The sequence below is a fragment of the Anthonomus grandis genome, chromosome 15 (assembly GCF_022605725.1).
Source record: "Anthonomus grandis grandis chromosome 15, icAntGran1.3, whole genome shotgun sequence".
Classification (NCBI taxonomy): Eukaryota; Metazoa; Arthropoda; class Insecta; order Coleoptera; family Curculionidae; genus Anthonomus; species Anthonomus grandis.
In genome coordinates this window covers 5014484-5029296 of record NC_065560.1, presented here as the reverse complement: position 1 = coordinate 5029296, position 14813 = coordinate 5014484, and the positions used below count along the sequence as shown (strand labels likewise).

The following is a 14813-nucleotide window of genomic DNA, read 5'->3' as shown; positions in this document are numbered from 1 at the left end:
AGTATCATCAAAGAAAAACAAACTTGGAAATACTGGGAGAAAGTGATAAAGAATATGAAGTAATTAACACCATAAAAGCAAAAAAGTTCCTGTTCCATTGACTGTCAGTATTCTCCTAAAATTATTGGTCTCTTTCGGCAAAAACAAGAAGAAAATTCTAAATATTTCGAAACTGTTCCATCGGGCTTTAAAAAGGACGCGCTTCGTGACATTGCATTCAGCTTTAATTGTTTAGCCAGTTTTTACCTTGGAAACAATTAAACGACAGTCAAGGCGAGTTAGGTTAGTGTTTTTGACGTTGCCAATAAAATGGTGTTCCTGAATTTCGTTACAATTTCCTTACCCCAGTTCCCACCTCGATGGTGACCTGCGCATGGGCGATCCCGTTAGACATATTGTTCAGTTCGTTTTCGACGTCTTCCTGCGTACCGCCCGCTTTTAATATCGCCTGTGCCATTTCCGCTTGCTCCTTCGCTCTCCTCGTGATGTGACTTCGTAGATGTTTCCTCAAATGATCCTTTCGGTAAAATCCTTTGCCGCATTCGCCGCAAATTTCCGTTTTCTCCCCCGAGTGTATCACAAAGTGGAGATTGAGGTGCTCTTTACGTTTGAAACCTGAAAGGAGATTATCACTTCAATGCTATTTGTCACGCTTGAACGTTATAAGTATAATCATTGGACATTTAAAAAGAGAGGCGTTATTATCTTAAAATTCCTGTTTATTCACCTTTCATACAAACGGAACAGACGAAGGGCCTCTCTGGATTGTGGCCCAGTTTGTGCCGCTCAAGGTGCTCTTTGCGTTTCAAGCCGGCCCCGCAGATGTCGCAGATGAAACGTCGCTCGATTTTGTGTCCCACCAAGTGCTGCTCCAACAGCTCCTTTTCGGGATACGCCATGTGACATTCCGGGCAACAAAAGAGGGTCGTGCCGTCCAGTGCTGTCGCTATATGCACCTATAATTATGGAAAAGTATGTTGTTTAAGAGAAAACGGAGTTTTTCCCTATAATTCTGAACCCATTTAAGGTCCAAAATAAGATCTTATGTTTTTACAACTTATAACCTTAATAAATTTAACTCGTTGTAACCTAATATTGTAGTTGCCTTTATCATGTAAAATATTTTATAACCTCACTGTTTTAAAAATTATTTCCAAGAAACTCCCGTTAAATTCTTTAAAGTAAGTTGAACAAACAATGGAAATTGTACCTTTTTATTTATTCCTTGCCAAACAGATGATTTTACTATTATAATACCTTATAACTGTGTAACTGATTTCATAAATTGAAATTGAATTGAATAAAAAATCTTAAAAAACGTTCTTTCACAGTATTATAGGAAACTCTCTATATATGAATTCTATGTAAAAAAAAAAACTTAATTCTAGGTTAAAAATTCACTTAAGTAAAGCAATTGTAGGTTCGGTGTCATTTTTCTTACTGAACTTTTCCAATGATCGCTTGATAATTTTCAAATGGGGTTTTCACTGAAAAAAATGCATTTTCTGAGGAATAATTTCATCTATGAACCATTTTTATGAGTAAAATAATTTCTGAGTTAGGGTCCGTTTTCCCTTCCAAGACCCAGTGCCAACCTGATTTCAGGTTTTTAGAATACATTTAAAACTATGAATTTTTAAATTATTCATGAACGTTTTCTACTATAACTCCAAACCTATTTAAGATATTTTTATACTTCTTTCACAAAATTATAGGAGATACTCTAGTAGATGAATTATGTGTAAAAAACTCAATTATAGGCTAAAAATTTACTCAACTAGAGCAATTTTGGTTTTAGTGGGCTTTTTTCAAGGATAACTTTTTGAAAGTACTCAAATGAGGTCTTCATTCAAAGAAAATGCGTTTTCTGAGTAATAATTTCATATATGAATCATTTTTCTGAGTTGAATAGTTGAGCCAGTTTTGCCTTCCAAGTCCCAGTACCCACCTAATTTAGATATTTAGAATATATTTGAAACTGTGAAATTTGAAATTGTTCATGCACGTTTTCTCCTATAACTACTAATCCATTTAAGATATTCAAATAATTCTTTCACAATATTATGTAGATTAATTCTATGTAAAAAATTTAATTCTAGGTTCAAAACTGACTTAGCTAGAGTAATTTCGGTTTCAGTGTAAATTTTCCTACTGAACTTTTTCAAAAATAACTGGATAATTTTTTGAGGTACATAAATGGGGTTTTCACCGAAAGAAAATGCATTTTCCGAGGAATAATTTCGTATATGATCCATTTTTCTAAGTTGAATGCTTTCTGACCTAGAGCCAGATTTGCCTTCCAAGATCCAGGACCCACCTGATTTAGATATTTAGAATATATTTGAAACTGTGAAATTTTAAATTGTTCATGCACCTTTTTTCTCTATAACTCCTAACCCATTTAGGATATTCAAATAATTCTTTCACAATATTATGTAGATTAATTTTATATAAAAAAATTGATTCTAAGTTCAAAACTGACTTAACTAGAGCAATTTTGGTTGAACTTTTTCAAAAATAACTGGATAATTTTTTGAGGTAGATATATGGAGTTTTCACTGAAAGAAAATGCATTTTCTGAGGAATAATTTCATTTATGAACCATTTTTCTAAGTCTAATACTTTCGGAGCTACAGCCAGTTTTGCCTTTTAAGATCCAGGCCTGATTTGAGGTTTTTAAAACACTGTGCATTTTTAAATCATTCTAAGACGTTTTTCCCTATAACTCCCAATACATTTAGGATATTCTTATAATTCTTTCATAAAATTATAGGAGATACTCTTTTAATGAGTTCTATGTAAAAAAATTATTCCAGGTTAAAAATTGATTCAATTAAAGCAATTTTGGCTTCAGTGACATTGTTTCTACTGAACTTTTTGGAGGATAACTTTATTTAAATGGGGTTTTCACTGAAAGAAAACGTTTTTTTGAGAAATAGTTTCATTTACAAAGCATTTTAACCATAAGAGTTTAATAAATATATTATTGGTATTATATATTAATATATAGACCATAACAACTGCCAGAAAAAAACAATAGACATTTGGAATGGAAGATAAGGGAGTAAATAAAATATACGAAACATGGCAAATTTACTAGAGACTTCATAATCAGTGATTCACCAGGAGAACTCCAAGTACAAGAACGCCATCTGGGTTAGGATTCAAAATAAACTTGTCAAAAATAAAAATAACGTCTAGAATAAATGCAAATTAAAATTGACGATAAAATAATGACGAAACTATAACGACGTACATAAACCGGCACATCAATCAGCCGACATTCCTAAATGAATAAGTTTCCGCTTCATTCTTAAATCCAGAAGCACCCTCCTACATCTCAAAAAAATAGTCTATGAATGGTGCATCTTAAGAATTATACTGGTGCTAGGAATTAGTTTACGAGATATAGTTCCAAATGAAGAAATCAGAAAAAGAACATCTAAACTAGCGATGGAAATATATGTGATCACATCCAGGAAATTCACCAAGATGTTTTTGGGTAAAATGTTCTTAAAGCTACGAATTTGCATTTAATTTATGCTGAACATAGAATTATAATTTTCAAGAAAAAATCGTACCTGTCCAGGCTTGGGCTTTTTCGGTTTAGGCGGTTTCTTTTTCGATTTCTTCTTCTTCTTTCCCTTTTCGTTCGGATCCTCCTGACCGTCCTCCTGTGTCGCCATTTCCGTTGTCACGCTGTTCATTATCAATTGTTCCTGTAAATGGTACTGATAGTGGAGCGCACCAAAAATTGACGAAATTAAAAAAACCAAACAAAAAAAAAAAACAAATAAATTTCATCTATTTTTTCTTGCAAGAAAAAATTTACTGTCGAATTTGTTTAAACATTAATAATCTATCAAAAAACAACATTAAACCACTAAAAGCCAATTCGGTGTTTTTATTTACACAGTCTCATTTTGGTTCTAATTCCAAGTGATATTCCTTACTTTAACTTCTTACAAGCTTCTTACCTGCCATTACAACTAAAATGAGACAAAGTGTACAATTCTTTTTTTAATGCTTATCTGTATATTAATATTCGTTTGGCATTGCTGCATATTACACTCTCATTAATATGCATTGTTTTAATTATTTAGATGTCTATAAATAAACTTTAATAAATGTAAACAAAATAGACAGTGATTTTTTTTAATAAACAAACTACTATAAATAAATAAACCCAGACAATATTAAGTATGCTCTACCTACTTGTTCTTCCGGATTCGCTATACTAACGGCCTCCAGTACCCCATCTTCGGTAATTAATTCCCTTTTGATTTCTGGCGCGCCATTAAACTTTAAAAACTGATGCAAGGAGGTCAACGGTAAAGGTTGGGCCGTTTGAACCTTTTGCAGATATTCCTGTAACGTGTTCATGTTTTGAAGGTACTGCGCCGGCACGTGGATCGCTTCCGGCTCGTTGGTCTGTTGTTGTACCTCAGCACCATCTTTACATCTTAGCTGAGTATCTCCCGCCTTGTCGTTCTCCTCTTTCTGCTCTTGAACTTGCTGCTGTTGTTGTTGCTGCTGTTGCTGTTCAAGTTGGGCTTGTATGATTTGGATATCTTGAGGCTGTATAGCTGCCACAACGGTCATACCTTCCAAGCCGCTTTGTCCGTCAAGCTAGGAAATAATTGAATTTTTATAATGATAATTATAGGTGTATATGTAGGTTTTTGGAAAACATTGAAATATATTAATGTACCTTTAACCCAGTCTCTCCTAAATGATCCAGTTGTGGAAAATCGTAAAAATAACTTATTTGATAATGTGGCTGGGAATTTTCAGTTCTCAGTGGAAAAGGTTCAACAAATACACCGTAAATTAAAAACTAATGCTGCTGGTGCTGATAGTTTTAGTCGTAAACCTCAAATAACTTTTATCATTAATAAATATCTGTCTACTCCTAAATTGCCAAAAATAGTGGAAAATTGCAAATGTTGTGTCCATTGCGAGAGGAAATAATTCCATGGAACCTGATTTCTGAAGTTATTGGAAAATATTATTTCTGAGCAAATTAGCTGCTATATGAGCCAGTCGTGCTTTAGACCTCTGCAGGCTACTACGGCCTATGTCAAACTGACTGATGATATTATGTGACATTACGTGGTGGAAATAAGCAGACGTGTTTGCCGCTTCTTGATCACAGTAAAGCGTTTGATACTGTAAGCCATGAGCTTCTTGCAGAGGGAGTGTGAAACAAACAAATAAAAATCTCCAAATGTCGCCCCAAAATTACTTTTAGTGCAATATAGCAGATGATAGATCCAATGTCTTAATTGTCAGCTGTCAACGTTCCAGTCTCTTTTATGTTTTTGCTTACTGATCTGACAAAATTAAAGGAGTGTTGAAATCAATAAAAAACAAAAACAGTTCTGGTGATGATGAGACTACCTGAAGACATTTTTCTCAATATTCCAGAGGGTCTTGGTAAAAACCATTAATCGGTTCCCTCTTATCTAAAAACACCCAAAGTTATTCCAGTCCATAAAAAAGAAAACATAGATGATCCTTCTAATTTCCAGAAAATATCACTTCTATCCACTCGTATGCTGTATTCTTAGTAGGTGTCAGTTTAGTTTTCATGAAAATACTGGTGAAAATGATGCTGTGTCACCGCTATCGTTTCAGAGGCGTTCCTCTATCATGGTTATCTTTATTGCTACTTGATGAATGTCAATGGTTGGGTCAAATTACTCAGAATATCAGCTATCAATCAAATTCTCTTAAGCTCGTTCCTACCACTACCAATGGGGTAGGAACGAATACAAATGGGGCTTCGGGTACTTGTAAGAACTTGGTGTTTATTTTTGAAGGATCTAACATTTAAAAAATGTCTCTAATTCTTATTTAAAAATGTAATTCTCTTGTAAAAATATTTGTATAATTAAGGGCAATTTATTATTCATAGAACTCTAATTAAATTAAAATTTTGTGATTCTCTCGAATTTGTAATTTTTGCCTTATTATGATGTGCTCTATTGGCCTGCTCTTTTATTAAAGGTTAACTATATCGTTAACCTTTAAAGACTGCAGAACAGCTGCTTAAGATTTGGTTATGGTCTTAGTAATTTTGATCACGTTTCTGAATTCTCTAATGACTCTGGAAGACTTCAAAAAAGATTTGAGCCACATTTAAATATTCTTGTTTATGAGATAATTATTCATTTTTAACAAGTTTAGTAGATGCTGTGATGTGCATGATTAATATACTTAGCACAATGGCGAGAAGTTAAATAATACTGAAGCATATAACTCCTTTCTATGAAATGTCATTCAGCAAAAGATTTTAATGCTTTTTTCAATTAGCTTTCAATTCGTGTTCTTCTGTGAACAACTTCAAAGACCATTTAAATCAGTTACTGATATAAGTATTTACATCAATATGTATTTAAGGTGTTTACGTATACGTACCATTTTTTTTCTTTTCTCTTCGTATACTTTCTTTCATCTCATACAATAGTCCATTTAGAATGTATTCGGAATTTTATTTTCCTAACATTCTTTTAATTACAATTCTCTTGGATATAACATTATTAGAACGCACATATAAAGATAACAGTTTACAGAGTGAGTGAATAGAGTGGCGGTATTTCTCATTATGTTAAATATTTTCAATAATTGGTAAAGTACATAAGTATTTTGTTGAAAACTGAGCAATATAATTACTGATTTCGATCAATTAGCCTCTTGACGGTCGTTGAGAAAATGCTTGAACGACTGGTTTCCGACATAATAAACAATTTTGTTCACTCTGGATTTAGAGCTTGTTATAGTACAGGAAGGGCACTTAGCAGGGTTACTAGTTGCATATCTAAAAATATGGATGAATCAAAGGTCTCCTGTCTGGTACTTTTAGATTATAATAAGGCATTTGACCTTATTAACCATGATATGCTGATTGCTAAGCTGCACTTTTTTGGACTTTCTGATCAAGCTTGTGGCTAGTTTTCATCATATCTAAACCATAGAAGGCAGGTTGTGCATCTTGATGGGACTAGGTCTGACATTCAATATCTTCAACATCGAGTGACTCAGGGGCCCATCCTTGATCCCATACTTTTTGCCCTTTTTACTGCTGACTTACCATCTCATATTCATCAATGCTCATCGCATCTATATGCTGATGACACTCAGCTTCTATGTTCATTTTATCCTGAAGATTCTTGCGAGGGACTTGCTGGTGTCAACGTTGATCTGGAAAATGTCTCCGACTGGTCTTGTGGGCATGGTTTATTGCTTAATGCCAAAAAAGTGTACACCTGATTATTGGGTCCAAGGACGTCAGGGTTAAGTTCATTAGCTTCAATTTTACAACCATTCATACAAAAGGAGTAATTATCCCGTCTGTTGAATATGCTAGAATCTGGGCCTTGTAATGGATGATGCGATAAATTTTCGGCAGCATGTTTTGAAGAAGCTGTTCTCTGTTTACTTAAAATGGAAGAGCCTTTATTCTTTTAAATATGTTCTTCCTGACCATATTAAATACCTCTTGGTGGAATCCTTAATTCTGGTAGACTACTATAACTCGGTTTACTAAAGCTACCTCACAAAAGAGTATAAAACTAAAATACAATTGGCTCAAAATATGCGTATGAGTTTTGCTTATGGAGGTCATAAGTTTGACCACATTACTCCATTATATGTCGATAATAAACATTTAAAATACAATTTTCGTGTTAACCTCCACTTAGCTATGTTTGTATATCAAATTGTAAAACACAACTGTCCATCTTATCTTACAGAATATTTGACTGCAAGGGACACTTTACATAACCTTAACATTAGAAATGTGGCTCATTTTGATATTTCCTTTCATTGCACAACAAAATTTGAAAGCTGTTTTCCCTACTGTGCGGTGAAATTTCTAAATTCAAATTATCACAACAGATTTCATCAGTTTTTACAACCGGTTACCTTTTTTTTTTTTCTCTTCTCAATACTCTACGTCTGGGTTGTGTTAGTAGGCTTAAGTTGTCTGTATATTTATTCTTATTTAACTGTTTGCTTCTTATCATTGTTTTTTAACAGTGCCGTAATTGTATGGTGTTATGGAAGATCGTTTTACGCGAATAACACCTTTTGTGTGTATATATGCTATATTAATGCAGAATAAACTTGATTTTGACTTTGACTTTGAATTACTGATACGTCTATAAATAGACAAAGAGCACAATCAAAAATCACGTTTGTGAATCTACTAATAGACAGCATAAGTAAATGAAATGGATTGTTTCTTGTTATTTTATAATTCAATTAATAAATAAACATATATACTGCAAAATTTTAATTTTTCCAGAGTCTTCCTAGAAGGACTATACGTATTCGTTTTTATTATATATTACCGTAGTCTCGCGCTAGGAATGCGTGTATTTCTTATATTTAAAATTCTTTTTTAGGTTAAGTTTAATTCCCTTATATTTGTATATTTTTTCTTTTTTTCCATGGATAGTTAGGTATAGTAATAGCTTGAAGTTAGACCTCGCCACCAAATTTAATTTCTCTCTGTTTATAGTATTTTAGATATGTAAATAAAGGCCGTTTATTATTATTATGATTATGTAATAAATGTATAAATATAACAGACCAACTACTTACTATTTGTAAACCTTCCTGATTCCCACTATACGCGACCGTTAAAACAGTGGCTCCCTGGCCGAAAGTCTGGATAGGTATCTGTGACAGTTGATATTTTGGGCTGTTTCCTTCGTTCTGTTGAGCCGGATTGACCACCTGAATTTGCACCGTTTGCTGTGGATCGCCCGGTTTCGCCCCGGGCATCGTGATGGGGAGGCTGATCACAGTTTGGCCCTGTTGAGCCCCGGTGGGACTCCCGGGGGCCTGGTGGGTCTGCGCGAACGCGCTCGCATCGAATGGTCTGATGTAGTGGACGCCGTTTTCGCCACCTTGGAGGACGCCGACTACTTGGCCACTCGGTGTGGTCACACTTTGGGTAATTTTCCCTGCGGAAAATTGGGTGGCGACCGGTAGGGCGGCCGAGAGAGGTACCCCGAAAGGTGCAAAGTTCATCTTGAGGGTTTTTAGTACTGAAATTGAACGGGGTTTTAATTAATTCTTTTATAGTATATGAGGTGTTTCATATGGGGTATTTTCAAGGGTGGTTAACGTGTGCACAGGATGTTCTAAAACCGAGGGTGACCATAATTACAAGGACTATACTTGAATTTAATATAATTTGCGCCCCCACCTAATAAAACAAAATTGATGACTGGCGCTAAAAGACGAAACGTATCATACTTTTTAAAGAGCAAAAGTGGCTATGAAAAACTTATTTATTTCTGTCTTGTAACTGAAAAACTGTAGTAAAAAGGTTAAGCCAATGGAAGGGAAGTCAAAATATAGTTTTCCTAAATAAAACTTATTTGTTTATAAAAAAGAAATAATTATATATAAAGTAAGATTAGCCAAATAAACATTTAAAAAAAAAGGACATGACAATACAGGTACATATAAATGGTATACAAAAAAAATAGGATCACAATCAGTCTGCAATTTTTTAATTTTAGATTTAAAGGAACCTATTGTGTTACTGGAACATGGATTGATGTTATTATCATTTTGATACCTAAGACTTCTCGTAATAGGAGAATAAAATCCATAGTATGATGAAACGGAATCCGAAACGTCGAAGAATTCGCTCTTCTTTAGTATGTATTAAAGGGAATTTCTTGCAAAATAGTTGGATAATATACCAAACCATTCAATATTGAAATGTGTCGTCTGGTTTTATGCGTAGTATTATTGAACTCTTGACTGATTAAATTATATTCTATAGTTGTTGCTATTAAATATATCAATATTTGCTCTGTACGCTAGAGATCTCAGGAAAGTTTTCTGCACAAACTCAATAGCGTCAATAAGGCACAAGTAATTTGGAGAACATATCACCAATGCATACTCAAGCAAAGAGCGAACAAGAAATTCATAAAGTATTTTATGAATTTCCACTATTTTTCCGTTATAAAGCCCAAGCTACCCATTCCTTTAATTACAACGTTTTCAATGTGTGGACAAATGATTGTTTATTGTCGAACAGAACACTTAAATCTCTTACAGTTTACCGGAAATCATTACCAGTTTGTTGACTGCCATTTGACCATCAAAAGTCAACCGCGAGGAAAATGACAATCATTGAGATATGAAAATTACAAATCCAAAATCTGGGTTGGGAGAAAGCATGAAAATTAAATGCTCGAATTTGTGATTTTACTGACAACTAATTTTATGTTTCTGAAACTTCTTCATTATGTCAGACCATTTTACCAACACATATGTGTCACCTATTTTTACCTCAAAATGCGCACATATAATCATTTAAATAAATATTGAGCTTACAGGAATAAACACTTCTTTTGTGTGATTTATGCCTTATTGTATTTGACCGATAATTACGCATGAAACTGATATGAGATAATACAATGGTATGAAAATACTTTTATTATGTATATTAATTCAGCGAATACCCGTCACGAATGCTTATAAAAATCAATCAATTTGGGCAGTGCAACGTAATTAAAATATGGGCTTTAAAAGTTTTCCCAATATTATGAACGGTGAATATCAATAATTGGCTTTAAACAGGTTATAAGTCATGTATAAAAAATGTAAATATTCTTTCTAGGTAATAAAATAAACTAATATAAGCAACATATACAATAAAATTGAAAATACGCCGGTAAACGTTGCTTTACTTATCTACAGGTACTGATGTATTTAATGCATATTCTGAAAATGTCAAGGATGGATGCGTCGGGACTATTAAAGATTCAGTACCAGTAAAAGATATAAAATTTTTTATAAGAGCCACCATAATGGCAATAACATACTCTGAGTGTATATTTCCATACACTGATGTTATAACAATAAGTACAGTAAATAATGTACGCATCTAACAATTAAAGGTTTTTTTTTTAATTCAATATATTTGGCATGTCAAGAATATAAATTTTCTTGACATGCCAATTTGGGGTTACTTGTATATAATAGTAACAGTAGTTCAAAGAGGTTATTGGAAGCAATTCAATTATTCCATTATTTAATGTTCTCTGTTAATGTTAAGTGTCTCAAATATAATGGAATTGAAAATAATGTAAACCTTTGGTTTGTAGACCTATGGGTATTTAAATTGGAGGATCATAAACTGAACAGTTTGCACTTTACAGGTCAACTAATGCTTGCAGAAGATCAGGATGAAGAATACATCAGGTAGGGTTTATCAATAAACCCACCAAGAACAGAGTATGTAGTGGTGGAAGATAAAGGAAAATCTTCAGAAGTAAGAGACCTGCAAGTCGTAAATACTGATAACTATAAATATCTCGGTGTAAACATTCAAATTTAAATTCACTTATTGGTGCCAACATACAACACATTTCCACAAGTCAATAAAACATAAAATACATATATAATCATAAATACTGTATTAAAAATATCAAGTACAAAAAGTCATTTTTACAAAAATTAAAAACTTAAATACAGATACACTATATAGGCCCATGCTTAAAAGAAATAAGTTTAAAAATTCATCTACTAAATTAAATGAGTTTTCGATTAGTATATTTCTCAATTGGGATTTAAATTGCAAAAAAGGTAGTCCTGTCAGGTAGTTTATTAAAAAGCCATTACAAATGATGGCCAGAAAAAAAAGGAAATAGCAACTAGAATTGGACGAGGTTTAGAAGACATGTCAACTAAATAGTTCACATCACTCGGAACCCAAATATTAGAATAAACAATCGAGATCATAGAAAGTATAACTACATATGGTGAAGAGCTGTGGATGATAAATAAAAGAGAGCCTCTGGCAAATGAAAAGAACTGCCTACTAAGGGGTAGTCCAAGAAAATGTTCGAGAAAAGAAATAAGCAGTGCAATGGAAGAGAGAGATCTACGACCACATGACAATTTTGGATTTTTAACTTTAGTGCAAGAAACATATCAACAAAGCCTATAGATTCCAACATGTCTATATACTGAAATATATAGGCTTTGATAGAAAAATTCATTCGAACATTATCAATGAAGAAGTCATTTTTTACACCTCTCAAAAAATTAAAGATGTTACAAGACTCTGGTGAGTCTTCCAGATATGTGAAAATTCTGTACATGTTTCCCAAGCTTCTGGAACAATTTTTCATATCTTTCAGTTGTTCCAAGTAATTTTCCTCCAACAGGCCTTTAACCATTTTTTATGCCTTTTAGAGATCTGACATAAGTTTCATTTTATTTCTTCTTGCCATTTTAAATATTTTTATTTCATTACAGGCACTCCGTATTTCAATATTCTTGATATTTTCTAATTAAGTGGTATTATTTGAAAAACTGTTCAAGCATTTAGATGATGAAAAATAGTACAGTCAATGCTGCCATTTAAAAATCTAATGATCCACTGGCTCCACTGCCTTAAGCTCAATAATCCATAAAAACATTTACAACATAACATTTCCCAATTAATATCATGCAAGACGCATTCGGTTTCATAACTTCCTGTATTGCAGACCTATTACAATTTAATAAATCAGATTTCTAAAATTAATTAAGCACACACGCTACACCATAACGTTAATTTTATAAAAGTACCTTATAGTACTAAATCCGAAATTTCCAGCGACGATTGAAGAAAAAAAAAATGTTCAAACAATATAGTCACACCTGCGGGGGAACCCCTACCGAAAAACGAGGCAGTACTTCGCGGATGTCCTTGAGGGAACCCCCTGCCCTTATCGATATATCGTTCGGCACACTCCACTCCTGATGTACATAGAGTAGGGGATGAAGTGACAATTTACAAAGAGCAGAACCACCATCCACGCCACGGAACGCACACGTACCTCGGTACCGACACTGCTCGAGCCATCGACATCTGAAGAAGGGGCCACCAGTACACACCATCGTACGGTACTATGGTTTCTAACGGGTCACGTGAATCCCTTGTGTCTCTTTTTGTCTTTGTCTGCTTTACTTGATCGGGGTCGGTTGAAGAGAGATGCAGGTAATATTATTCTAAATTGCGACGGTTCGATGCAAGAGAAATCGCGCCGAGGCCTAGTTACCTACATACGTTCAAGTGGTACTTTCACCTTTTCAGAGAGGTCTATTACGAGGTACGGGTACCGAGATTATTTTCATGGAATTTATTTCAGTAGCAATAGATGTTATTTTAGGTCTATAAAAGGACAGTCACATTAAATGCGTTCATCAATCATATAGCTTATAAATAAATAAAATATTTACTCTGTTAAACTATATCTCTTTTGGTAAGTCTATAAGGAGAAAGCCGTCTTAAAACCGAAAGTGAAAACTTGCGATACACATCGCACATTTCACTTATTAATTCCAAATGCAGATAAGTCGTCATATTAAACTTTCACTTATATCAATATTTAATTATTGCTACATTCTTACAGACAATAAGGTACTCTTAAAACCACATTAAATTAATAGAACCCTTATAAATAGGTACAATTTCATTTTGAAATTAAGTGATTTCTGTAATAAAACTGAACAATATTATGCTTGTAGCAAAAATAGCAAAAACCTTGTGCAAAATGCCAACCGAGACTAACCTTAAGATATCACCTTGAGAGTGGTTTAGGTTTAGATCGGATTATGATGGATAATGTTTATTTGGAGCAGTCTACCATAAAATACGTTTTGTCTGTTTATTGTCAAACGCTAAATTAATTTTCAGTTGGTTTAATTCGATTTTCATATATAACGGAACTTGGATTATAGTAGCTACGTATATTATTTGACTCAAATAGGACAAATGATTTTTTTTTACTTATTGCACAACGAAAATCCACAATTATTTACATGAATAATGTATTAAGTATACAAATGAACCTGTACTGAATCATAAATTTAACAAATGATTGGTTTTTTATCGTTTAAATTTATATCGATGTTACCCAAATAAAGTTCAACTATTTTAAACATTTTAGAATCTCAAATCGGGATGGAGGTTAAACAGCAGTAATCCCTTAGGTAAAATCTATCCTCTTTCATTAGTACTTGCCCAGGGTATAATTTAATCTGCATTTATTTTAGATTGAATTGTTTAATACCTGTTTAGGCGACACTATCGTCTGGATTTCGTATAATATACCTATATTTTTCTCTAAGGCCGTTGGGCTCTGGTAACCCCCCGGTGGGGCATGACGGGTCCATCAGGAGACCTATATGCACAACTGCCTTGGCAGCCCACTGTTTCGTCAATTCAATTCAATTCAATACCAAAACTTTTTTTGTGTATACAGGGTCTTTTTGACTCCACTACTATTATTTAAACTTTATTGGTTATAATGATTTGGTGACATGCTTTACACGTCAACAAAGCCTTATTAAGCAAAGTATTAATAAAATATGCTAGAATGGAAGTGAGTAAACAATTCTAGTTACATTTTTTAAGATCAATAATAAACTTGATTAAAAAAACTGCTTTAAAAAAAGGTTCATTATGCAAAGGTGTTAGTTAAGAGAAGCCTTCTTTAATAACATCCCAATGCAATTATAACAAATACAAAGAAAATATACCTATAGTTACAATCAATTAAAATTACACTAAGGAGGATATTACTTCTTGAGGGTACTTTTGTATAAGCAATTTTTAGACAATTTTAAGTAGAATTATTAGAATTAAGTAAAGTAACAGCTCTATAAGTAAAGGAACTCTCAAATTTGTCAGTATGGTCAAGTATGCATGAAAAATTAGGTACATTTATGTTACGAAAGATGTTTCCACAAGAAAAGATAGATAATTTTTTTTTTAATATTAATAACAA

General features: G+C 33.2%; 2 protein-coding genes across 8 annotated transcripts in view; one reads left to right on the top strand and one right to left on the bottom strand.

Moving 5' to 3' along the window:
• LOC126744894 (zinc finger and BTB domain-containing protein 49-like) overlaps window positions 1-14813 on the bottom strand; it is a 32688-nt gene that overhangs the window by 8078 nt on the left and 9797 nt on the right. For 2 of the 4 annotated variants that reach the window (XM_050452473.1, XM_050452474.1), the window contains exons 2-6: window positions 8608-9056; window positions 4216-4629; window positions 3582-3731; window positions 728-956; window positions 344-615 (exon numbers count right to left, since the gene is read on the bottom strand). In XM_050452473.1, coding sequence (XP_050308430.1) covers window positions 344-615; window positions 728-956; window positions 3582-3731; window positions 4216-4629; window positions 8608-9039 — 1497 coding nt within the window. In that variant the 5' untranslated portion in view covers window positions 9040-9056. Of the gene's footprint in view, window positions 1-343; window positions 616-727; window positions 957-3581; window positions 3732-4215; window positions 4630-8607; window positions 9057-12609; window positions 12799-14813 lie in introns of those variants that run through there. The other 2 variants (XM_050452472.1, XM_050452475.1) reach the window with 2 other exon arrangements.
• Window positions 12856-14813, top strand: part of LOC126744895 (zinc finger protein 37-like) — a 44209-nt gene continuing 42251 nt past the window's right edge. For 3 of the 4 annotated variants that reach the window (XM_050452482.1, XM_050452477.1, XM_050452479.1), the window contains exon 1: window positions 12906-13133. The gene's annotated coding sequence lies outside the window, so the exon portion shown is untranslated. Of the gene's footprint in view, window positions 13134-14813 lie in introns of all 4 variants that reach the window. The other variant, XM_050452481.1, reaches the window with a different exon arrangement.